At 51.3% G+C, this 27,276-nt stretch overlaps 1 protein-coding gene across 2 annotated transcripts in view; it reads right to left on the bottom strand.

Moving 5' to 3' along the window:
* Positions 1 to 23,488, bottom strand: part of ERLIN2 (ER lipid raft associated 2) — a 69,141-nt gene extending 45,653 nt beyond the window's left edge. For both annotated transcript variants that reach the window (XM_077484822.1, XM_077484823.1), the window contains exons 1-2: positions 23,336 to 23,488; positions 15,108 to 15,215 (exon numbers count right to left, since the gene is read on the bottom strand). In XM_077484822.1, the coding sequence (XP_077340948.1) occupies positions 15,108 to 15,214 (107 nt within the window). In that variant the 5' untranslated portion in view covers position 15,215; positions 23,336 to 23,488. The remainder of the gene's footprint in view (positions 1 to 15,107; positions 15,216 to 23,335) is intronic.
* Between the last annotated feature and the right edge of the window lie 3,788 nt (positions 23,489 to 27,276).

Here is a 27,276-nt window from a genome sequence, read left to right as displayed (position 1 = left end):
GGATTCCAGATTCTGATAAGCCCCCCGCCCGCAGACCCCCACAACCACCGGCCAGGGTTGTGGGGATGAGGCCCTTGTCCCCATCAACATGGGGACAAGGTGCTTTGAGGGGTCACAGACCCCCAAAGCATCCTCCCAATGTTGACGACATGTGGCCTGGTACAGTTCAGGAGGGAGGGGGGCGCTCTCTCATCCCCCCCCCTCTTTTCCTGCGGCCTGCCAGGTTGCGTGCTCGGAAAAAGGGTCTGGTGTGGATTTTTAGGGGGACCCCCACGCCATTTTTTTTTTTTTATTTGGCGTGTAGTTCCCCTTAAAATCCATACCAGATCTGAAGGTCCCCTGGGGCAGGACCCGGGTCCCCAAACACTTTAGGAAACACTAGGACAGTAACTTGCATATTAGCCTTTAAAATTAGCACTTTAGATTTTGAACGTTGGAGTCCCATAGACTTTAATAGGGTTCCAAAATTCACACGAAGTTTAGGTCTGTTCGCAGGTTCTGGAGCAAAATGAACCGGAGGGTGTTCGACTCATCCTTAGCGGAGACCACCAGGGAGTGGCGGGAAGAGGGGGGCGGCCGTCTCCCGCCGCCGATAGAAGTGATCTTGTGGCGAATCCGCCGCAGAGACCGCTTTTATACAAAAAAATAAAAAAAATATATGTTAGGGTTATGGCAGCAGATACAACGGTATTCAACGTCACATAGCCGACGTATAATGACGGCGGGCGGAGCGGAAGTGGTTAAATCTGTAACGGTGAACTGGACCCCCTCCCCCCGATGTACTGGAGTCCCGTGATCCCCACGCTGTCAGACACCGGGATCCTCCTGGCATTCTCCCCTCTCTGCATTACTGATAGGTCAGGCTAGACGGATTCTGATTGGTCAGTGCCATTCATGCGATGGTGTTGACCAATTAGAATGCCTCTTGTCCGTACACTCGGAGAGGTACCGATAGGAGAATAAGCCGTGGGGATTTCAAATCACCAGACCGGTGAAGGGGCACCCCAGGGCCTGACAGCAGGGGGGCGGGGAGGGATCATGGGACCCAGGGTGCCTGACAGCAGGGGGGCGGGGAGGGATCATGGGACCCAGGGTGCCTGACAGCAAAGGGGGGGGGGGATCGTGAGACCTGGAGGGGGGGGGGGGTTTGCAAGTTATCCTCAAAAGGTTTACTATAAAGGTGAACTTACATTTTAAACATTTCTAAAGTTGTCTTTGTTGTAATTTTCAGGGGAGGGTTAATTCCTCCATAATCTGCACAAGAGACTTACAGGAGCCGATTGCCCTCAGGCACCCGGATTGTGCAGCACTGCGAAAACACACAATGTTCTGCTTGGCGGAACAACGACATCCGTGTGGATAATAGGAGGAGCAGCACTGGCAGGAGCTTCCGGCATTGTTTACCCCGGGTGGGGGGTTAAGGTTTGGAAGGATAGGGATGAAGACAGGTCTTCTAGTTTACCTGAATGATCACCTCACCCCCCCCCCCAGACTGCAGTCACCGGAGTCATACACATCAATCTCCTAATATTAACCTCAACAGTCTTCACAGTCATCCGAAACTGTGTTACTTTGCACAACGTCCCATCATTGGTGTCAGTGGGAGGAATAGTGCCCCATCATTGGTGTCAGTGGGAGGAATAGTGCCCCATCATTGGTGTCAGTGGGGGGAATAGTGTCCCATCATTGGTGTCAGTGGGAGGAATAGTGCCCAGTCATTGGTGTCAGTGGGAGGAATAGTGCCCCATCATTGGTATCAGTGGGAGGAATAGTGCCCCATCATTGGTATCAGTGGGAGGAATAGTGTCCCATCATTGGTGTCAGTGGGAGGAATAGTGTCCCATCATTGGTGTCAGTGGGAGGAATAGTGTCCCATCATTGGTGTCAGTGGGAGGAATAGTGTCCCATCATTGGTGTCAGTGGGAGGAATAGTGTCCCATCATTGGTGTCAGTGGGAGGAATAGTGTCCCATCATTGGTGTCAGTGGGAGGAATAGTGCCCCATCATTGGTGTCAGTGGGAGGAATAGTGTCCCATCATTGGTGTCAGTGGGAGGAATAGTGCCCCATCATTGGTGTCAGTGGGAGGAATAGTGTCCCATCATTGGTATCAGTGGGAGGAATAGTGTCCCATCATTGGTGTCAGTGGGAGGAATAGTGTCCCATCATTGGTGTCAGTGGGAGGAATAGTGTCCCATCATTGGTGTCAGTGGAAGGAATAGTGCCCCATCATTGGTGTCAGTGGGAGGAATAGTGTCCCATCATTGGGGTCAGTGGGAGGAATAGTACCCCATCATTGGTGTCAGTGGAAGGAATAGTGCCCCATCATTGGTGTCAGTGGAAGGAATAGTGCCCCATCATTGGTGTCAGTGGAAGGAATAGTGCCCCATCATTGGTGTCAGTGGAAGGAATAGTGCCCCATCATTGGTGTCAGTGGAAGGAATAGTGCCCCATCATTGGTGTCAGTGGAAGGAATAGTGCCCCATCATTGGTATCAGTGGGAGGAATAGTGCCCCATCATTGGTATCAGTGGGGGGAATAGTGTCCCGTCATTGGTATCAGTGGGAGGAATAGTGCCCCATCATTGGTATCAGTGGGAGGAATAGTGTCCCATCGTTGGTGTCAGTGGGAGGAATAGTGTCCCAAGGGCCAGATAAAGGAAAACAAAGGACCACATCCAGGGCACAGTCTGGAGACAGTCGGTCTAATACAAGCTCAATACTTACAAGAGGATAAAGCAGAGGGATGAAGTCATCAGTGTGTTCCAATATATAATTATAGGGGGGGGGGGGGGGGAGGGGCTGTTCCTGGATGTGGGCCGGTTCAGTGCGGTGCGATTTGAACCCATTCATGTTGAATAGGATGAATCCCCCGGAGCAGAGCAGAGGAAGTTAACGCACTACTTAAAAAAAACATGCAGACAAAAAACAAAATTGGACGGAAACTTCTGCACCATGCGATGCGGCGCAGAGAAGCGTTTGTGACCCGCATTTGGGGGTGAAGGTGACCGAACGCCGACACCTCGATATCATCACCGGGTTCTCTTTCCATATCATTTTATTTTACGGCAATTTATGTAAAAACTTTTCTTACAAATAAAACAAAGTATTAAAAAAAAAAAAAAAAGTAACTAGTAAAATCGCCTCCCCCACAGAAAGCTCTCCCTGGGCACACAGGATGATGTGTAACCCCTTCCCAGCCAGTGTCATTAGTACAGTGACAGTGCATATTTGTAGCACTGATCACTATACGGTCCCCAGAAAGTGTCACTCGGTATCAGATTGGTCCGCTTCAATAATCGCAGTCCCGTTATAAGCCGCTGATCGCCGCCATTACCATTTAAAAAAAAAAAAAATCTCATAGGTTTGTAGACATTATAACTTTTGCGCAAACCAATCAATACACGCTTATTGAGATTTTTTTTTATTTTTTTTACCAAAAATACATATTGGCCTGAACTGATGAAGAAAAATTTTTTTACAATTTTTTCTATTGGATGTTTTCTAACAAATTGTTTTGTTTTTTTTTCGCACAAAAAACAAAATTAACAAAAAAAAAAAAAAAAAAAAAAAAAAAAAAAAAAAAAACAGAGGTGATCAAATACCACCAAAAGAAATCTCTATTTGTGGAAAAAAAAAAAAAAGGGACAGCAATGTTTTTTTAGTAAAGTGTCGCATGACCGTGCAATTGTCAGTTAAAGCGATGCAATGGCATATCTTAAAAAAAATGGCCTGGTCATTGGGGGGGGGGGTAAATCTTCCAGGGGGCACGTGGATAGTTAATCCATTCTCTGCCATTTCATGTTTATACACATTGTATTTTAAGTATTTGCCTGACATTGAAATACTCGTTTTTTTTTTCTTTAGATCTCTCTATCTTTCCTTTATGGCATTTTATGTAAAACCTTTTCTTACAAATAAAGATTGTATATATTTAAAAAAAAAAAAAAAACACACACGTTAGAGTGCAAAATCTGGTGCAGCTCTACAAAGAAACCAATCAGATTCCAGGTTTTATTGTCAAAACTTCATTAACCGCTTCCCGCCTGCCCACCGTCATATGACGTCACCCAAGAACGGCCGTTCTTGTGTGCAGCGCTTGCACCGCGTTGCTAGGTCACGACGCGACCCCGATCTCTGTAAAGAGACGATCGCGCAGCTCTTTAACCAAGTGAGCGGCTGTGTCCAATCACAGCAGGTCACGTGTAAACACGCAACGGCGCACCCGCGCGCCCGGATGTGTAATCAGGGCACTCATCATCAGTGGCCCGATTAAAAGTAAAAGCTCCCCAGTGCCACCAATCAGTGCCCATTAGTGATGCCAGTCACTGCTGCCTTTCAGTCTGCCAGTCACTGCTGCCTTTCAGTCTCAAATCAATGCTGCCCATCAGTGCCCACGAGTGGCACCTCATCACTGCCCATTAGTGATGCCAGTCACTGCTGCCTTTCAGTCTCAAAATCAGTGCTGCCATCAGTGCCCATGAGTGGCACCTCAGTACCCATTAGTGATGCCAGTCACTGCTGCCTTTCAGTCTCAAATCAATGCTGCCCATCAGTGCCCACGAGTGGCACCTCAGTACCCATTAGTGATGCCAGTCACTGCTGCCTTTCAGTCTCAAATCAGTGCTGCCATCAGTGCCCACGAGTGGCACCTCAGTACCCATTAGTGATGCCAGTCACTGCTGCCTTTCAGTCTCAAATCAGTGCTGCCATCAGTGCCCACGAGTGGCACCTCAGTACCCATTAGTGATGCCAGTCACTGCTGCCTTTCAGTCTCAAGTCAGTGCTGCCCATCAGTGCCCACGAGTGGCACCTCATCACTGCCCATTAGTGATGCCAGTCACTGCTGCCTTTCAGTCTCAAATCAGTGCTGCCCATCAGTGCCCACAAGTGGCACCTCATCACTGCCCATTAGTGATGCCAGTCACTGCTGCCTTTCAGTCTCAAATCAGTGCTGCCCATCAGTGCCCACGAGTGGCACCTCAGTACCCATTAGTGATGCCAGTCACTGCTGCCTTTCAGTCTCAAATCAGTGCTGCCATCAGTGCCCACGAGTGGCACCTCAGTACCCATTAGTGATGCCAGTCACTGCTGCCTTTCAGTCTCAAGTCAGTGCTGCCCATCAGTGCCCACGAGTGGCACCTCATCACTGCCCATTAGTGATGCCAGTCACTGCTGCCTTTCAGTCTCAAATCAGTGCTGCCCATCAGTGCCCACGAGTGGCACCTCATCACTGCCCATTAGTGATGCCAGTCACTGCTGCCTTTCAGTCTCAAATCAGTGCTGCCATCAGTGCCCACGAGTGGCACCTCAGTACCCATTAGTGATGCCAGTTACTGCTGCCTTTCAGTCTCAAATCAGTGCTGCCATCAGTGCCCACGAGTGGCACCACCTCAGTACCCATTAGTGATGCCAGTCACTGCTGCCTTTCAGTCTCAAAGCAGTGCTGCCATCAGTGCCCACGAGTGGCACCTCAGTACCCATTAGTGATGCCAGTTACTGCTGCCTTTCAGTCTCAAATCAGTGCTGCCATCAGTGCCCACGAGTGGCACCTCAGTACCCATTAGTGATGCCAGTTACTGCTGCCTTTCAGTCTCAAATCAGTGCTGCCATCAGTGCCCACGAGTGGCACCACCTCAGTACCCATTAGTGATGCCAGTCACTGCTGCCTTTCAGTCTCAAAGCAGTGCTGCCATCAGTGCCCACGAGTGGCACCTCAGTACCCATTAGTGATGCCAGTCACTGCTGCCTTTCAGTCTCAAATCAGTGCTGTCATCAGTGCCCACGAGTGGCACCTCAGTACCCATTAGTGATGCCAGTCACTGCTGCCTTTCAGTCTCAAATCAGTGCTGCCATCAGTGCCCACGAGTGGCACCTCATCACTGCCCATTAGTGATGCCAGTCACTGCTGCCTTTCAGTCTCAAATCAGTGCTGCCCATCAGTGCCCACGAGTGGCACCTCAGTACCCATTAGTGATGCCAGTCACTGCTGCCTTTCAGTCTCAAATCAGTGCTGCCATCAGTGCCCACGAGTGGCACCTCAGTACCCATTAGTGATGCCAGTCACTGCTGCCTTTCAGTCTCAAGTCAGTGCTGCCCATCAGTGCCCACGAGTGGCACCTCATCACTGCCCATTAGTGATGCCAGTCACTGCTGCCTTTCAGTCTCAAATCAGTGCTGCCCATCAGTGCCCACGAGTGGCACCTCAGTACCCATTAGTGATGCCAGTCACTGCTGCCTTTCAGTCTCAAATCAGTGCTGCCATCAGTGCCCACGAGTGGCACCTCAGTACCCATTAGTGATGCCAGTCACTGCTGCCTTTCAGTCTCAAGTCAGTGCTGCCCATCAGTGCCCACGAGTGGCACCTCATCACTGCCCATTAGTGATGCCAGTCACTGCTGCCTTTCAGTCTCAAATCAGTGCTGCCCATCAGTGCCCACGAGTGGCACCTCAGTACCCATTAGTGATGCCAGTCACTGCTGCCTTTCAGTCTCAAATCAGTGCTGCCATCAGTGCCCACGAGTGGCACCTCAGTACCCATTAGTGATGCCAGTCACTGCTGCCTTTCAGTCTCAAATCAGTGCTGCCATCAGTGCCCACGAGTGGCACCACAGTACCCATTAGTGATGCCAGTCACTGCTGCCTTTCAGTCTCAAATCAGTGCTGCCATCAGTGCCCACGAGTGGCACATCATCACTGCCCATTAGTGATGCCAGTCACTGCTGCCTTTCAGTCTCAAATCAGTGCTGCCCATCAGTGCCCACGAGTGGCACCTCAGTACCCATTAGTGATGCCAGTCACTGCTGCCTTTCAGTCTCAAATCAGTGCTGCCATCAGTGCCCACGAGTGGCACCTCAGTACCCATTAGTGATGCCAGTCACTGCTGCCTTTCAGTCTCAAGTCAGTGCTGCCCATCAGTGCCCACGAGTGGCACCTCATCACTGCCCATTAGTGATGCCAGTCACTGCTGCCTTTCAGTCTCAAATCAGTGCTGCCCATCAGTGCCCACGAGTGGCACCTCAGTACCCATTAGTGATGCCAGTCACTGCTGCCTTTCAGTCTCAAGTCAGTGCTGCCCATCAGTGCCCACGAGTGGCACCTCATCACTGCCCATTAGTGATGCCAGTCACTGCTGCCTTTCAGTCTCAAATCAGTGCTGCCCATCAGTGCCCACGAGTGGCACCTCATCACTGCCCATTAGTGATGCCAGTCACTGCTGCCTTTCAGTCTCAAATCAGTGCTGCCCATCAGTGCCCACGAGTGGCACCTCAGTACCCATTAGTGATGCCAGTCACTGCTGCCTTTCAGTCTCAAATCAGTGCTGCCCATCAGTGCCCACGAGTGGCACCTCAGTACCCATTAGTGATGCCAGTCACTGCTGCCTTTCAGTCTCAAATCAGTGCTGCCATCAGTGCCCACGAGTGGCACCTCAGTACCCATTAGTGATGCCAGTCACTGCTGCCTTTCAGTCTCAAATCAGTGCTGCCATCAGTGCCCACGAGTGGCACCACAGTACCCATTAGTGATGCCAGTCACTGCTGCCTTTCAGTCTCAAATCAGTGCTGCCATCAGTGCCCACGAGTGGCACCACAGTACCCATTAGTGATGCCAGTCACTGCTGCCTTTCAGTCTCAAATCAGTGCTGCCATCAGTGCCCACGAGTGGCACCTCAGTACCCATTAGTGATGCCAGTCACTGCTGCCTTTCAGTCTCAAGTCAGTGCTGCCCATCAGTGCCCACGAGTGGCACCTCATCACTGCCCATTAGTGATGCCAGTCACTGCTGCCTTTCAGTCTCAAATCAGTGCTGCCCATCAGTGCCCACGAGTGGCACCTCAGTACCCATTAGTGATGCCAGTCACTGCTGCCTTTCAGTCTCAAATCAGTGCTGCCATCAGTGCCCACGAGTGGCACCTCAGTACCCATTAGTGATGCCAGTCACTGCTGCCTTTCAGTCTCAAGTCAGTGCTGCCCATCAGTGCCCACGAGTGGCACCTCATCACTGCCCATTAGTGATGCCAGTCACTGCTGCCTTTCAGTCTCAAATCAGTGCTGCCCATCAGTGCCCACGAGTGGCACCTCAGTACCCATTAGTGATGCCAGTCACTGCTGCCTTTCAGTCTCAAATCAGTGCTGCCATCAGTGCCCACGAGTGGCACCTCAGTACCCATTAGTGATGCCAGTCACTGCTGCCTTTCAGTCTCAAGTCAGTGCTGCCATCAGTGCCCACGAGTGGCACCACAGTACCCATTAGTGATGCCAGTCACTGCTGCCTTTCAGTCTCAAATCAGTGCTGCCATCAGTGCCCACGAGTGGCACCTCAGTACCCATTAGTGATGCCAGTCACTGCTGCCTTTCAGTCTCAAGTCAGTGCTGCCCATCAGTGCCCACGAGTGGCACCTCATCACTGCCCATTAGTGATGCCAGTCACTGCTGCCTTTCAGTCTCAAATCAGTGCTGCCCATCAGTGCCCACGAGTGGCACCACAGTACCCATTAGTGATGCCAGTCACTGCTGCCTTTCAGTCTCAAATCAGTGCTGCCATCAGTGCCCACGAGTGGCACCTCAGTACCCATTAGTGATGCCAGTCACTGCTGCCTTTCAGTCTCAAGTCAGTGCTGCCCATCAGTGCCCACGAGTGGCACCTCATCACTGCCCATTAGTGATGCCAGTCACTGCTGCCTTTCAGTCTCAAATCAGTGCTGCCCATCAGTGCCCACGAGTGGCACCTCAGTACCCATTAGTGATGCCAGTCACTGCTGCCTTTCAGTCTCAAATCAGTGCTGCCATCAGTGCCCACGAGTGGCACCTCAGTACCCATTAGTGATGCCAGTCACTGCTGCCTTTCAGTCTCAAATCAATGCTGCCCATCAGTGCCCACGAGTGGCACCTCATCACTGCCCATTAGTGATGCCAGTCACTGCTGCCTTTCAGTCTCAAAATCAGTGCTGCCATCAGTGCCCATGAGTGGCACCTCAGTACCCATTAGTGATGCCAGTCACTGCTGCCTTTCAGTCTCAAATCAATGCTGCCCATCAGTGCCCACGAGTGGCACCTCAGTACCCATTAGTGATGCCAGTCACTGCTGCCTTTCAGTCTCAAATCAGTGCTGCCATCAGTGCCCACGAGTGGCACCTCAGTACCCATTAGTGATGCCAGTCACTGCTGCCTTTCAGTCTCAAATCAGTGCTGCCATCAGTGCCCACGAGTGGCACCTCAGTACCCATTAGTGATGCCAGTCACTGCTGCCTTTCAGTCTCAAGTCAGTGCTGCCCATCAGTGCCCACGAGTGGCACCTCATCACTGCCCATTAGTGATGCCAGTCACTGCTGCCTTTCAGTCTCAAATCAGTGCTGCCCATCAGTGCCCACGAGTGGCACCTCATCACTGCCCATTAGTGATGCCAGTCACTGCTGCCTTTCAGTCTCAAATCAGTGCTGCCCATCAGTGCCCACGAGTGGCACCTCAGTACCCATTAGTGATGCCAGTCACTGCTGCCTTTCAGTCTCAAATCAGTGCTGCCATCAGTGCCCACGAGTGGCACCTCAGTACCCATTAGTGATGCCAGTCACTGCTGCCTTTCAGTCTCAAGTCAGTGCTGCCCATCAGTGCCCACGAGTGGCACCTCATCACTGCCCATTAGTGATGCCAGTCACTGCTGCCTTTCAGTCTCAAATCAGTGCTGCCCATCAGTGCCCACGAGTGGCACCTCATCACTGCCCATTAGTGATGCCAGTCACTGCTGCCTTTCAGTCTCAAATCAGTGCTGCCATCAGTGCCCACGAGTGGCACCTCAGTACCCATTAGTGATGCCAGTTACTGCTGCCTTTCAGTCTCAAATCAGTGCCTGCCCATCAGTGCCCACGAGTGGCACCACCTCAGTACCCATTAGTGATGCCAGTCACTGCTGCCTTTCAGTCTCAAAGCAGTGCTGCCATCAGTGCCCACGAGTGGCACCTCAGTACCCATTAGTGATGCCAGTTACTGCTGCCTTTCAGTCTCAAATCAGTGCTGCCATCAGTGCCCACGAGTGGCACCTCAGTACCCATTAGTGATGCCAGTTACTGCTGCCTTTCAGTCTCAAATCAGTGCTGCCATCAGTGCCCACGAGTGGCACCACCTCAGTACCCATTAGTGATGCCAGTCACTGCTGCCTTTCAGTCTCAAAGCAGTGCTGCCATCAGTGCCCACGAGTGGCACCTCAGTACCCATTAGTGATGCCAGTCACTGCTGCCTTTCAGTCTCAAATCAGTGCTGCCATCAGTGCCCACGAGTGGCACCTCAGTACCCATTAGTGATGCCAGTCACTGCTGCCTTTCAGTCTCAAATCAGTGCTGCCATCAGTGCCCACGAGTGGCACCTCATCACTGCCCATTAGTGATGCCAGTCACTGCTGCCTTTCAGTCTCAAATCAGTGCTGCCCATCAGTGCCCACGAGTGGCACCTCAGTACCCATTAGTGATGCCAGTCACTGCTGCCTTTCAGTCTCAAATCAGTGCTGCCATCAGTGCCCACGAGTGGCACCTCAGTACCCATTAGTGATGCCAGTCACTGCTGCCTTTCAGTCTCAAGTCAGTGCTGCCCATCAGTGCCCACGAGTGGCACCTCATCACTGCCCATTAGTGATGCCAGTCACTGCTGCCTTTCAGTCTCAAATCAGTCCTACAAGTGCCCCCTCATCAGTGCCGCCTATTACTCCCCATCAGTGCCACCTATCGGTGCCCATCGGTGAAGGAAAAAAATAACTTATTTACAAAATTTTACTGAGAGAAACAAAACATTTTTTTTTCAAATTTTTCGGTATTTTTTCTGTAAAAAAAAAAAAAAAAAACACTCAGCAGTGATTCAATACCCCCGAAATAAATCTCTATTTGTGTGAGCGCAATTGTCAAAGTGTGACACCGCTGAAAGCTGAAGATTGGCCTGGGCAGGAAGGGGGTGAAAGTGCCCGGTAGGCCATTGGTTAACCACTTGCTTACTGGGCACTTAAGCCCCCCTTCCCGCCCAGGCCAATTTTCAGATTTCAGTGCCGTCACACTTTTAATGACAATTGTGCGGTCATGTAATACTGTGCACACACTACATTTTTATTAATTTTTTTTCCCCACAAATAGAGCTTTTTTTTCTGGTGGTATTTAATCACCTCTGGGGGTTTTATTTTTTTTTTGCTAAAACAAAAAAAAAAAAAAAGCTTTGAAAATAAAAAAATAAAAAAAATCATGTTTCATAATTTGTTACATTTTTGTTTCTCGTTCTTTGATATGTGCTAATAAGGCGGCACTGGTGGGCACAGATAAGGCGGCACCGATGATCGGCACTGTTGATGAGGTATTGATTGGTAACATTGATAGCTGGCACTAGAGCTGCACAATTCTGGTCAAAATGAGAATCACAATTTTTTTGCTTAGAAAAAAAAAAAAAAAGGTCGCGATTCTTGCGATGTAAAATCTTTCACGTATACAAAAAAAATAAAAATAAAAAAAAATAAATAAAAAAGGGCTAACTTTACTAGTTAGTTTTTTTTATTTATTCATTAAGATAATTAAAAAATAAATAAAAATTGCATTTGAAAAGACCGCTGCGCAAATACAGTGTAACAAAATATTGCAACAACTACTATTTTATTCTCTAGGGTGTCAGGAATATAATGTATAATGTTTGGGGGTTCTATGTAATTTTCTAGCCAAAAAATACAAAAAGTTTTTAACTTGTAAAAACAACAAATCTCAAAAAGAGGCTCAGTCCTTAAGTGGTTAATTCAAAATAGTGTATTTTTTTTTTTTTTTACAAACAACGTGCGTTTGTTAGACCGCTGCACAAATACGGTGTGACGGAAAGTATTGCAACGACCGCCATCTACTAAAAAAAATATATATAATGTTTGGGGATTCCAAGTAATTTTCTAGCAAAAAAAAAAAAAAAAAAAGATTTTAACTTGAAACCAACATATGTCAGAAAAAGGTTTTAAAGGGGTTGTAAAGGTTCGTTTTTTTATTTTCTAAATAGGTTCCTTTAACCACTTGAGATCCGCGCTATAGTCAATTGACGGCTACAGCGCGGATCTCCTTTTCCGGGACTACGTCTATTGACGTCGTCCCGTGTACGAGCGCCCTGCGCGCCCCCTGTGATCGGCGAGTCCATGAGACTCGCCTGATCACCGATCCGTGCAAGGGGTCGATCCCGACCCCTTATCACGTGATCAGCTGTCAGCCAATGACAGCTGATCATGTGATATAACGGAGCCGGTAATAGGCTATTATTCCTCCTCGCGCTGACAGCGCGAGGAGAAAAAAAAAAGCCGATCACCGGCGGCTGTGATCGGGACATCAGTCCCGATCACGGCCAGCCCTGCTAGCGACCACCTGCACCCTGCAAGTGCCCACCTGCCCCCTGCAGTGCCCCACTTATTAAAAGTAAGTGCCCCCCATCAGTGCCACCCACAGTGCCACCCAGCAGTGCCCACAATCTGCCTCAAAGGTGCTGCACCCCAGTGCCGCCCATCAGTGCCCAGCAGTGCCGCCCATCAGTGCCACCTATCAGAGCCACCTATCAGTGCCCATCAGTCCCATCTATCAGTGGTACCTATCAGTGCCCATCCGTGCCACCCATCCGTGCCATCTTATCTGTGCCCATCTTTGCCCATCAGTGCCGCCTTATCTGTGCCCATCGGTGCCGCCTTATCTGCGCCTATTAGTGCCGCCTTAACTATGCCTATCAGTGCAGCCCATCAGTGCCCACCAGTGCAGCCCATCAGTGCCCACCAGTGCAGCCCATCAGTGCCGCCTAATCAGCGCACTTCAATGAAGGAGAAAAATTACCCGTTTGCAAAATTTTATAACAAACTATTAAACATGATTTTTTTTTTTTTGCATCTTTTTTTGTTTGTTTAGCAAAAAATAAAACTCCGAGCTGTAACTAAATACCACCAAAAGAAAGCTCTATTTGTGGGAAAAAAATGATAAAAATTTCATTTGGGTACAGTGTTGTATGCCCGCGTAATTGTCATTCAAAATGCATCAGCGCTGAAAGCTGAAAATTGGTCTGGGACTGAGGGGGGTTTAAGTGCCCAGTAAGCAAGTGGTTAAGCTAGTGCATTGTTGGTTCACTTACTTTTTCCTTCGATTTCCCTTCTAAATGTTTTTTTTTTTTCTTTGTCTGAATATCTCACTTCCTGTTTCTCCTCAGTAAACTTCACACCATTGTCCGAGCGGTGGTTAGTCAGCCAGAACAACTTACTGAGGAGGAACAGGAAGTGAGAAATTCAGACAAAGAAAACAAATTAAAAAAAAACATTTATAAGGGAAATCGAAGGAAAAGGTAAGTGAACCAACAATGCACTAGCTTAAAGGAACCTATTTAGAAAATAAAAAACTAACCTTTACAACCAAAAGCAATAGCGGCGTTTGGCCGGCGGTATTACAGCGCTGCCCCATTGATTTCAATGGGGAGCAGCGGTGGAGGAGTGGTGAACACACCGCTCCTTCACCCCACCAAAGAAGCTGCTGGCAGGACTTTTCTCTGACGTCCTGCCAGCGCACCGCTCCAGAGTGAAATCCCTCGGGGCTTTCACACTACAGACAATGGTGCAGCTTTTTTAGGGCGGATTGCCGGCGCTATTTCTAACGCTATAGCGCCTGCAAAACGCCCTGGTGTGACAGGGGTCTTAAGTGGTTGAACTTTTTTCCACTTGCACACAAAGTCTATTCTATTCCATTGACAAATTGTTACAATGTTTATACTTAAGCTCAACTGCTAAAAGAATGTTGTGATTCTCGGCAGACTGCCCCGTTTTTTCTCTTCTTTTCTTTTGATGGCTTCAGAAGAGTGGAGAGAATTCTTTGCATAGAAAGAATTGTGAAACACTTTAGTCAAGATTGCGATAACGATTCTTGACGATTAATTGTGCAGCTCTAGGTGGCACTGTGGGCACTGGTAGGTGGCGGCACTGTGGACACTGGTAGGTGGCGGCACTGTGGACACTGGTAGGTGGCGGCACTGTGGACACTGGTAGGTGGCGGCACTGTGGACACTGGTAGGTGGCGGCACTGTGGACACTGGTAGGTGGCGGCACTGTGGACACTGGTAGGTGGCGGCACTGTGGACACTGGTAGGTGGCGGCACTGTGGACACTGGTAGGTGGCGGCACTGTGGACACTGGTAGGCGGCGGCACTGTGGACACTGGTAGGCGGCGCTGGTAGGAACTGGTAGAGTTGTGTACCGGTAGGTGGCACTGTGGGTACTGGTAGGTGGCGCTGGTGGGCACTGGTACAGTTGTGCACTGGTAGGTGGCGCTGTAGACACTGGTCGGTGGCGCTGGTGGGAACTGGTAGAGTTGTGCACTGGTAGGTGGCACTGTGGGTACTGGTAGGTGGCGCTGGTGGGCACTGGTAGAGTTGTGCACTGGTAGGTGGCACAGGTGGGCACAGATGAGCTAGCGGCTGCTCTCCTTGATCGAGACCGATGTCCCTCTGACAGGCGCTGGCTCTTTTTTTTTTTTCCTCCTCATGCTATCAGCGTGAAGAGAAAAAAAATATACCGCCTTTGCTTACATCACATGATCAGCTGTCATTGGCTGTGATTGGTTCATGTGGTAAGGGGTCGGGGGTCATAGACTCGCTGATCACCGAGTGTGCCCTGCAGGGGGCACGCAGGCCGCTCGAGCACGGGACGAGGTCTACCGACGCCCTCCCGGCAAAGCAGGTCCGCGCTGTAGCCGTGGTTCGGCTATAGCGCGGATATGATGCGGTATAACTAGCTGAAGTTGGAAGCTGATTGGCTGCCAATGCGCAGCTGCACTAAATTCTAGTTCTCTAGTGTTAGGAATTCTCCCCCAAAGGCTGCTGAGAGGCAAATGTCTACTACTGGGGGCCACAGGCACGAGGATTGCTGCCAGCCTTCTTCTAGAAACGAGGTAGCCCTGGTAGAAGCTCCTCTGGTAGCCTGGTATCACCGCGGACAGGTGTCCCTGCAGAGCATCACCAACCCGGCCGGATCACAACCTCATCCGTACCGCTGGGGCAGACAGCTGAGGGCAGGGGGTGTATGGGTGTGGGGGGGGGGTATATTTTACATTCTTACCCTGCTGTTGCTATGATAGAAGATGATGTTACCTGTAATAGACTCCGATGTGCCCCTCTTCTATTTTGTGGATGGCGGAGAAGAGAGCGGCGGCGGTGAATGCGACCCCGAGGGCGGCGAAAGCTCCGATATGAGACATCCTGGAAGACACAAAACATACAATGCAGATATGATATGATATATGATATGATATATGATATGATATATGATATGATATATGATATGATGATATGATGATATGATGATATGATATATCATATCATATCATCATATCATATCATATCATATCATCATATCATATCATATCATATCATCATATCATATCATCATATCATATCATCATATCATATCATCATATCATCATATCATCATATCATATCATATCATCATATCATATCATATCATATCATATCATCATATCATATCATATCATATCATATCATATCATATCATATCATATCATATCATGATGATATGATATGATGATATGATATGATATGATATGATATATGATGATATGATATGATATGATATATGATGATATGATATGATGATATTATGATATGATGATATGATATGATGATATGATATGATGATATGATATATGATGATATGATATATGATGATATGATATGATGATATGATATGATGATATGATATGATGATATGATATGATGATATGATATGATGATATGATATGATGATATGATATGATGATATGATATGATGATATGATATGATGATATGATATGATGATATGATATGATGATATGATATGATGATATGATATGATGATATGATATGATATGATGATATGATATGATATGATATATGATGATATGATATGATGATGTGATATGATGATATGATATGATATGATATATGATGATATGATATATGATGATATGATATGATGATATGATATGATGATATGATATGATGATATGATATGATGATATGATATGATGATATGATATGATGATATGATATGATGATATGATATGATGATATGATATGATATATGATGATATGATATGATATGATATATGATGATATGATATGATGATGTGATATTATGATATGATATGATATATGATGATATGATATGATGATATGATATGATGATATGATATGATGATATGATATGATGATATGATATGATGGGACACGCAGCACAGATCACAGCCCGGAGGAGACGTCCTTCTCCCACAAACATGTAAAAGGTGAAGAGATCCCCTCCAGCCTGTAGAAGAGCGGTGGGCACAGCCAGCACTGGCAAAGCGTTTGCAGAGCTTTCAGCGAGCTTTGTAGAGCACCATTCAGCTCCAGTTGGTAAAATGTTGAACACACAGAGATCCTGATGGTAGTGCTGATTGCCACTTTAACACAAGCTGTTAGCAGGTTTCAGGACTACTTGAAGCCTGCTAGCAGCTTGTTTTAAAAGGGGTAATCGGCACTACCATCGGGATCTGAATGGTACTTTAACCACTTCAATACCGGACGCTTTTACCCCCTTTCCGCCCAGGCCAATTTTCAGCTTTCAGTGCCGTCACACTTTGATTGACAATTACTCAGTCATGCAATGCTGTACACAAATAAAATTCTTATATATATATTTTTTTTTTGAGACAAAAGAGCCTTCTTTGGTGGAATTAGGGGCGGGGCAGGGTAGGGCAACAGGTGGTGGGTAACTCAAACTTAAACTCAACTTAAAGCCTGGCTAGTAGCTCAGGATTAGGTGTAGCAGGTAGGTGTCTCTGACGTATACACATTAGGGGTATCAGGTAGGTGTCTCTGACGTATACACATTAGGGGTATCAGGTAGGTGTCTCTGATGTATATATTAGGGGTATCAGGAAGGTGTCTCTGATGTATATATTAGGGGTATCAGGTAGGTGTCTCTGATGTATATATTAGGGGTATCAGGTAGGTGTCTCTGATGTATACATTAGGGGTATCAGGTAGGTGTCTCTGATGTATATATTAGGGGTATCAGGTAGGTGTCTCTGACGTATATATTAGGGGAATCAGGTAGGTGTCTCTGATGTATATATTAGGGGAATCAGGTAGGTGTCTCTGACACGGGGAGTCTCTCTCTCTCGGATCGCTGGGAATCGATAATGTAGTAAAATGATATTCGGGTCGCACAGCCGCCTGAAAAAAGGGAAACTTGTTTACACTAAATCACCGGCGCCGAGCCGCAGCGTCTGCACCCCCCACCCCCCTCACAAGCCGTGTGATTGGTGTATGCCGAGAGAATCCAAGAAATCAATATCGGAGGCGTCGGCTCCTATTGATCATCCAACAAATGAATCTCACGGCTGATTTATGAGCGCCGGGCGAGTCGCTATAATTCATTGTTCTGTCACTCGGCCGCGGTTGCTATGTTCCCGCCGCTCAGCCCAGCGCCATTCGCTTTCACAAACCTCAGAGGGATGGAGACGGATCCTGTCCACACCGATTATACTGAGCGCACCTCACATCACATAGGGAAGAGCGCCGATACGTGCGCGCCACCGTCCGCCATGACACCTCACATAGGGAAGAGCGCCGCTACGTGCACGCCACCGTCCGCCATGACACCTCACATCACATAGGGAAGAGCGCCGATACGTGCGTGCCACCGTCCGCCATGACACCTCACATAGGAAAGAGCACCGCCGCGTGCGCGCCACCGTCCGCCATGACACGTCACATAGAGAAGAGCGCCGCTACGTGCGCGCCACCGTCCGCCATGACACCTCTCACAGGAAAGAGCACCGCCGCGTGCGCGCCACCGTCCGCCATGACACGTCACATAGGGAAGAGCGCCGCTACATGCGCGCCACCGTCCGCCATGACACCTCTCATAGGAAAGAGCACCACCGCTTGCGCGCCACCGTCCGCCATGACACCTCACATCACATAGGGAAGAGTGCCGCTACGTGCGCGCCACCGTCCGCCATGACACCTCACATAGGGAAGAGCGCCGCTACGTGCGCGCCACCGTCTGCCATGACACCTCTCATAGGAAAGAGCACCGCCGCGTGCGCGCCACCGTCCGCCATGACACGTCACATAGGGAAGAGCGCCGCTACGTGCGCGCCACCGTCCGCCATGACACCTCACATAGGAAAGAGCAACGCCGCGTGCGCGCCACCGTCTGCCATGACACGTCACATAGGGAAGAGCGCCGCTACGTGCGCGCCACCGTCCGCCATGACACCTCTCATAGGAAAGAGCACCGCCGCGTGCGCGCCACCGTCCGCCATGACACGTCACATAGGGAAGAGCGCCGCTACATGCGCGCCACCGTCCGCCATGACACCTCTCATAGGAAAGAGCACCACCGCTTGCGCGCCACCGTCCGCCATGACACCTCACATCACATAGGGAAGAGCGCCGCTACGTGCGCGCCACCGTCCGCCATGACACCTCACATAGGGAAGAGCGCCGCTACGTGCGCGCCACCGTCTGCCATGACACCTCTCATAGGAAAGAGCACCGCCGCGTGCGCGCCACCGTCTGCCATGACACCTCTCATAGGAAAGAGCACCGCCGCGTGCGCGCCACCGTCTGCCATGACACCTCTCATAGGAAAGAGCACCGCCGCGTGCGCGCCACCGTCCGCCATGACACCTCACATAGGGAAGAGCGCCGCTACGTGTGTGCCCTGTCCGCCATGGCAATGCATGCTGGGACTGTATGGCCTTGTACAACCCCAACTCCCCTAAAAAAAGTTGGGGCGCTGTGTAAAATCTACACAATAAGAGAAATACAATGATCTGTAAATCTCATGAACCCGAATTTTAGTCCCAATAGAAAACGTATCAAATGTTTAACGTTTGCCGACATTTAGTGCTGGGGGGGGGGGGCAGCTCCCCCAGGCAACCCGACATACCGCTACATCACGGTGAAGTTCCTGGTTAAGAGGTATGCCCCCCCCCCCTGCTGATCTGAACTGTGATTGGACACAGCACAAGTTTGTCAGGTTAAAGCCAATCATTTTGGCTGTAAACCTGCTGATCGGCTGTGGCCAATCACAGCAAAGAGATCTGCGTGCTTGTAAACACCCAGATTCTGGCCGGATTTCTCCCGGCTTTCGGCCATCGCTCGGAGAATTCGTCCAGATCAGCGACCCCCTTCATTGCCCTCCTGACCGGTCCTATCACCCAGCCAGTGCCATTAGTACAGTGTACAGTATTATCACGGATCATTGTATGAGGCTCACTAGTGATGTCAGTTAGTGTCAGATATCCACCACACTATCACAGTCACACTACAAGTCTCCGATCACCACCATCCCCGGTACGGATCAGGATCTTCATCACACTCAAATACACCACACCAACAATCCAACCAACAATCCAACCACACCAACAATCCAACCAACAATCCAACCACACCAACAATGCAACCAACAATCCAACCACACCAACAATGCAACCACACCAACAATCCAACCAACAATCCAACCACACCAACAATGCAACCACACCAACAATGCAACCACACCAACAATGCAACCACACCAACAATGCAACCACAAAATACAAAACCACACCAATAAACCAACCAACCCACCCCAACACACAAACCAACCACCCCAGCTAGCTACAAGTTCACCCCCTGCTTATCTCTTGTTGAAAATTGTGACTCTCCCCTCATTGGCCGACCTCTACACAGATCATCCTCCCCTTCATCCTCCATCCCCCGCTCCCTGTCCTCCACCCCCTGCTGACCTCCGCTCCGTGAACACCAACCCCCGCTGACCTCCGCTCCCTGTCCTCCACCACCCGCTGACCTCCGCTCCCGTGGCCTCCACCCCCCCGCTGACCTCCGTCCCGTGGCCTCCACCCCCCCGCTGACCTCCGTCCCGTGGCCTCCACCCCCTGCTGACCTCCGCTCCGTGAACACCAACCCCCGCTGACCTCCGCTCCCTGTCCTCCACCACCCGCTGACCTCCGCTCCCTGTCCTCCACCACCCGCTGACCTCCGTGCCGTGTACTCCACCCACCGCTGACCTCCGTCCTGTGGCCTCCACCCCCCGCTGACCTCCGTCCTGTGGCCTCCACCCCCCCCCCGCTGACCTCCGTCCTGTGGCCTCCACCCACCGCTGACCTCCGCTCCGTGAACACCAACCCCCGCTGACCTCCGCTCCCTGTCCTCCACCACCCGCTGACCTCCGTGCCGTGTACTCCACCCACCGCTGACCTCCGTCCCGTGGCCTCCACCCCCCCGCTGACCTCCGTCCCGTGGCCTCCACCCCCCCGCTGACCTCCGTCCCGTGGCCTCCACCCCCCCGCTGACCTCCGTCCCGTGGCCTCCACCCCCCCGCTGACCTCCGTCCCGTGGCCTCCACCCCCCGCTGACCTCCGTCCCGTGGCCTCCACCCCCCCGCTGACCTCCGTCCCGTGGCCTCCACCCCCCCGCTGACCTCCGTCCCGTGGCCTCCACCCCCCCGCTGACCTCCGTCCCGTGGCCTCCACCCCCCCGCTGACCTCCGTCCCGTGGCCTTCACCCCCCCGCTGACCTCCGTCCCGTGGCCTCCACCCCCCCCGCTGACCTCTGCTCACCCAACTATTTAAATTCAATATTCTAACATACAAAACCTTCTCATTCACCTGAAGTGACGGCACTGAGCTGAATAATCGCAGGGAAAAAAAGGTGCACAAATGTGAGCGCTTCCCAAAACCCATCATCGGCCACCACTCCTCCTACTAGGTGCCCCCCTGCCAGAGTCCTCCCCCCCTCCTTGCACCAGGTGCCCCCCCCTGCCAGAGTCCTCCCCCCTCCTTGCATCAGGTTCCCCCCCTGCCAGAGTCCTCCCCCCTCCTTGCATCAGGTGCCCCCCCTGCCAGAGTCCTCCCCCCTCCTTGCATCAGGTGCCCCCCCTGCCAGAGTCCTCCCCCCCTCCTTGCACCAGGTGCCCCCCCTGCCAGAGTCCTCCCCCCCCTCCTTGCACCAGGTGCCCCCCTGCCAGAGTCCTCCCCCCCCTCCTTGCACCAGGTGCCCCCCCTGCCAGAGTCCTCCCCCCCCTCCTTGCACCAGGTGCCCCCCCTGCCAGAGTCCTCCCCCCCTCCTTGCACCAGGTGCCCCCCCTGCCAGAGTCCTCCCCCCTCCTTGCATCAGGTGCCCCCCCTGCCAGAGTCCTCCCCCCCCTCCTTGCACCAGGTGCCCCCCCTGCCAGAGTCCTCCCCCCCTCCTTGCACCAGGTGCCCCCCCTGCCAGAGTCCTCCCCCCCTCCTTGCACCAGGTGCCCCCCCTGCCAGAGTCCTCCCCCCCTCCTTGCACCAGGTGCCCCCCCTGCCAGAGTCCTCCCCCCTCCTTGCATCAGGTCCCCCCCTGCATCAGGTTCCCCCCCTGCCAGAGTCCTCCCCCCTCCTTGCATCAGGTGCCCCCCCTTGCCAGAGTCCCCCCCCTCCTTGCATCAGGTGCCCCCCCTGCCAGAGTCCCCCCCTCCTTGCATCAGGTGCCCCCCCTGCCAGAGTCCCCCCCTCCTTGCATCAGGTGCCCCCCCTGCCAGAGTCCCCCCCTTGCATCAGGTGCCCCCCCTGCCAAAGTCCCCCCCCTTGCATCAGGTGCCCCCCCTGCCAGAGTCCTCCCCCCCTCCTTGCATCAGGTTCCCCCCCTGCCAGAGTCCTCGCCCCCTCCTTGCATCAGGTGCCCCCCTGCCAGAGTCCTCCCCCCCTCCTTGCACCAGGTGCCCCCCCTGCCAGAGTCCTCCCCCCTCCTTGCATCAGGTTCCCCCCCTGCCAGAGTCCTCCCCCCTCCTTGCATCAGGTGCCCCCCCTGCCAGAGTCCTCCCCCCCTCCTTGCACCAGGTGCCCCCCCTGCCAGAGTCCTCCCCCCCCTCCTTGCACCAGGTGCCCCCCCTGCCAGAGTCCTCCCCCCCCTCCTTGCACCAGGTGCCCCCCCTGCCAGAGTCCTCCCCCCCCTCCTTGCACCAGGTGCCCCCCCTGCCAGAGTCCTCCCCCCCCTCCTTGCACCAGGTGCCCCCCCTGCCAGAGTCCTCCCCCCCTCCTTGCACCAGGTGCCCCCCCTGCCAGAGTCCTCCCCCCTCCTTGCACCAGGTGCCCCCCCTGCCAGAGTCCTCCCCCCCTCCTTGCACCAGGTGCCCCCCCTGCCAGAGTCCTCCCCCCCTCCTTGCACCAGGTGCCCCCCCTGCCAGAGTCCTCCCCCCCTCCTTGCACCAGGTGCCCCCCTGCCAGAGTCCTCCCCCCTCCTTGCATCAGGTCCCCCCCTGCATCAGGTGCCCCCCCTGCCAGAGTCCTCCCCCCTCCTTGCATCAGGTGCCCCCCCTTGCCAGAGTCCCCCCCTCCTTGCATCAGGTGCCCCCCCTGCCAGAGTCCCCCCCTCCTTGCATCAGGTGCCCCCCCTGCCTGCCAGAGTCCCCCCCTCCTTGCATCAGGTGCCCCCCCTGCCAGAGTCCCCCCTCCTTGCATCAGGTGCCCCCCCTGCCAGAGTCCCCCCCTTGCATCAGGTGCCCCCCCTGCCAAAGTCCCCCCCCTTGCATCAGGTGCCCCCCCTGCCAGAGTCCTCCCCCCCTCCTTGCATCAGGTTCCCCCCCTGCCAGAGTCCTCGCCCCCTCCTTGCATCAGGTGCCCCCCCTGCCAGAGTCCTCCCCCCCCTCCTTGCATCAGGTGCCCCCCCTGCCAGAGTCCTCCCCCCTCCCTTGCATCAGGTGCCCCCCCTGCCAGAGTCCTCCCCCCCTCCTTGCATCAGGTGCCCCCCCTGCCAGAGTCCTCCCCCCCTCCTTGCATCAGGTGCCCCCCCTGCCAGAGTCCTCCCCCCCTCCTTGCATCAGGTGCCCCCCTGCCAGAGTCCTCCCCCCTCCTTGCATCAGGTGCCCCCTGCCAGAGTCCCCCCTCCTTGCATCAGGTGCCCCCCCTGCCAAAGTCCCCCCCCCTTGCATCAGGTGCCCCCCCCTGCCAAAGTCCCCCCCTTGCATCAGGTGCCCCCCCTGCCAAAGTCCTCCCCCCCTTCTTACATGAGGTGCTCCCCAGCAGGGTTGCTCCTTTATATCTGAGTCCTGCACCAGAATCCCCCCCCCCTTTTACATCAGGTGCCCCCATCACAGCTGTACACACTGGGGGGGGGGGTCAGAGGCCTTGGAGGTGAATGTGACCCCCATGTCCCCCCCTCCCCCACACACAGGGTGACCTCTCCTCATACTGATCTCTGATCACAGCTGTCACAGGAACTCCTCCCCCCCCCCCCCCCCCCAAGAAGCAGCCGCCCCCCTTTTCCTGTATAATCCTCCCCTCCCCCCTCTGATCACCTCGGTCTCCTTTAATCTCGGGCACGGCTCAGTCGGTGGATCCTAATCTTCTTTCTCTCACGCCAGCATCCTCTTCTTCCTGGTGTCGCTGTGCCAGAGACGTCATCATCCCGGGCCCGGAAACAGCGGCCATCTTTGTTGTGGGCGCTGCTGGGAACTTGGATGTCATCTGTCCGCTCACCAGCAGGTGGCGCTGTGGACCGCTAAGTGGCGATCTCGTGCACTTCAATAACAGAGAGCTCAGTCTCTATGGTGCTGTGTAAGAGGAAATCACAGCACAAATCTACTATCCATGTACTCTATATATACACTGTACTGTCCTCCACCCTCCATATACTGACCTCCACCCTCCATATATACTGTATACACTGATCTCCATCCTCCATATATACTGTATACACTGTCCTCCACCCTCCATATACTGACCTCCATATATACTGTATATACTGACCTCCACCCTCCATATACTGACCTCCACCCTCTATATATACTGTATACACTGACCTTTCCCTTCATATATACTGTATACACTGACCTCCACCCTCCACATACTGTATACACTGACCTCCGCCCTCCATATACTGACCTCCACCCTCCATATATACTGTATACACTGATCTCCATCCTCCATATATACTGTATACACTGTCCTCCACCCTCCATATACTGTATACACTGACCTCTACCCTACTTATATACTGTATACACTGACCTCCACCCTCCACATACTGTATACACTGACCTCCACCCTCCATATACTGTATACACTGACCTCTACCCTACTTATATACTGTATACAATGACCTCCACCCTCCATATATACTGTATACACTGACCTCCACCCTCCATATATACTGTATACACTGACCTCTACCCTCCATATATTCTGTATACACTGACCTCCACCCTCCATATATATTGTATACACTGACCTCTACCCTCCATATATACTGTATACACTGACCTCCACCCTCCATATATACAGTATACACTGACCTCTACCCTCCTTATATACTGTATACACTGACCCTCCATATATACCGTATACACTGACCTCCACCCTCCATATATACTGTATACACTGACCTCCACCCTCCAAATATACTGTATACACTGACCTCTACCCTCCATATATACTGTATACACTGACCTCCACCCTCCATATACTGTATACACTGACCTCCACCATCCATATATTCTGTATACACTGACCTCCACCCTCCATATATACTGTATACACTGACCTCTACCCTCCATATATACTGTATACACTGACCTCCACCCTCCATATATACTGTATACACTGACCTCTACCCTACGTATATACTGTATACACTGACCCTCCATATATACCGTATACACTGACCTCCACCCTCCATATATACTGTATACACTGACCTCCACCCTCCATATGTACTGTACACACTGACCTCTTCCCTCCATATATTCTGTATACACTGACCTCCACCCTCCATATATACTGTATACACTGACCTCTACCCTTCATATATATTGTATACACTGACCTCCACCCTCCATATACTGTATACACTGACCTCCACCATCCATATATACTGTATACACTGATCCCCACCCTCCATATATACTGTATACACTGACCTCCACCCTCCATATATACTGTATACACTGACCTCTACCCTCCATATATACTATATACACTGACCCCCCCACCCTCCATATATACCGTATACACTGACCTCCACCCTCCATATATACTTTATACACTGACCTCCACCCTCCATATACTGTATACACTGATCTCTACCCTCCATATCTACTGTATACACTGACCTCCACCCTCCATATATACCGTATACACTGACCTCCACCCTCCATATATACTTTATACACTGACCTCTACCCTCCATATACTGTATACACTGATCTCTACCCTCCATATATACTGTATACACTGACCTCCACCCTCCACATATATTGTATACACTGACCTTTACCCTCCATATATATTGTATACACTGACCCCCCACCCTCCATATATACTGTATACACTGACCCCCACCCTCCATAGTAGGGATGAGCCGAACACCCCCTCCCTGTTCGGTTCGCACCAGAACTTTCGAACGGACCGAAAATTTGTGCGAACTTTAGAACCCCATTGAAGTCTATGGGACTCGAACGTTCAAAATAAAAAGAGCTGATTTGAATGCATAATATGCAAGATATTGTGCTAAAAAGGGTTTGGGGACCTGGCTCCTGCCCCAGGAGACATGGGTCAATGCCTAAAATGTTTTTAAAATCAGCCGTTTTTTCTGGAGCACTGATTTTAATGACGATTAAAGTGAAAAAAAAAGCGAAATATTCCTTTAAATATGGTGCCTGGGGGGTGTCTGTAGTATGCCTGTGAAGTGCCACGTGTTTCCCGTGTTTAGAACAGTCCCTGCACAAAATGACATTTAACAGAAAAAAAGTCATTTAAAACGGCTTGCGGTTTTAATGTAATATCTGGTTCCGGCAATATGGATGAAAATCATTGAGAAAAATGGCATGGGTAGCCCCCCCCTGCCCATTACCAGCCCCTTTGAGTCTTGTACTATTATATTAAGGGGAACCCCGTACCCATATTAAAAAAAGGAAAGGTGTGTGACCCCCAGGCCCTGTATACTCAGAACAGCAGTATACAAGCGGTGCAAACAAGACAGGGACTGTGTATGTTTATTGTGTTAAGTAGAACCTCTGTGTAATTTTGAACTGGTACATTTTTAACGTGTAGCTCCAGTCAAAAAATCAATTTTTAAGCTTTTAGGAAAATATAGGGAAGGGTTATCACCCCTGTATAATTTGTTTTGCCGTCCGTCTTTTTTCATCTCACTTCCTGTTGTCTCCTTCCGTTTGCAAGTAGGAGATGTTTGTAAGTTGGATGATTGAAAGTAGGGGCCTGCCCTATATGCTCTGCAGAAATGGCGGAACAAGGTGTTGGTGTTGCCACAACATTGTAAGCCCTCAAAGTGACTCTTGGTGGGCGCTGGAGAGCCCTGCTGTGAACAATTATATCAAGAATTGTAATTACATGCCATTGTTGAACAGTGGTAGAAAAATAGGGCCTTTGGTGGTTGTGGTGGTGGTAGTGGTGCTGGTGCCACAACACTATAAGTCCTCACAGTTACTCTCGGTGGGCGCAGGAACTGCTGTGAAATATTATATCAAGAATTGTAATTACATGCCCCTGTTAAACAGGGGCTGAAAAATTGGGTCTTAGGCACTGCTTGCTGGTGCCACGACACTGCAACCTCTCCCAGATACTCTAGTTGGAGTGCAGGAATGAGCCCTGCTGCAAAGCATTGCATCAAAAATTGTATTACATGTCCCTGTTAATCAGGGGCTGAAAAATTGGGTCTTAGGCACTGCTTGCTGGTGCCACGACACTGCAACCTCTCCCATATACTCTAGTTGTAGTGCAGGAATGAGCCCTGCTGCAAAGCATTGCATCAAAAATTGTAATTACACGCCCCTGTTAAACAGGGGCTGAAAAATTTGGCTGGTGGCATCACCCAGAACCAAAAATGTTCTTCCAAGATATCAGCGGAGGAGGAAGAGGATAGACAGTCAACATAACAGGACAGTCACTCAGCATCAGCATAGGCAGTCTTGAAGGGATGTGATATTTAAAAAAAAAAATATTTTGTTACATCAGCTTCAGGTGCTTGGTAGCTGTGGGTGATCCAAGACTGATTCATCTTTATGAAGGTCAGTCGATCAACCGAGTCGGTGGACAGGCGCACCCTGTGATCGGTTACAAAGCCACCAGCAGCACTGAAGGTGCGTTCCGAAAGAACGCTGGATGCAGGACAGGCCAGTAGCTCAATTGCATACTGTGCAAGCTCTCGCCAGTGATCCATCCTCAAGACCCAGTAAGCCAGAGGATTTTCGGTGGGAAAGGTGTCCAAGTCTGATGTTGCCTC

Source organism: Lithobates pipiens, unplaced genomic scaffold (assembly GCF_037356315.1).
Source record: "Lithobates pipiens isolate NorthernLeopardFrog02 unplaced genomic scaffold, aLitPip1_a1.2 Scaffold_162, whole genome shotgun sequence".
NCBI lineage: Eukaryota > Metazoa > Chordata > Amphibia > Anura > Ranidae > Lithobates > Lithobates pipiens.
The sequence above is the reverse complement of the archived record's forward strand: the minus strand, read 5'-3'. Positions and strand labels throughout refer to the sequence as shown.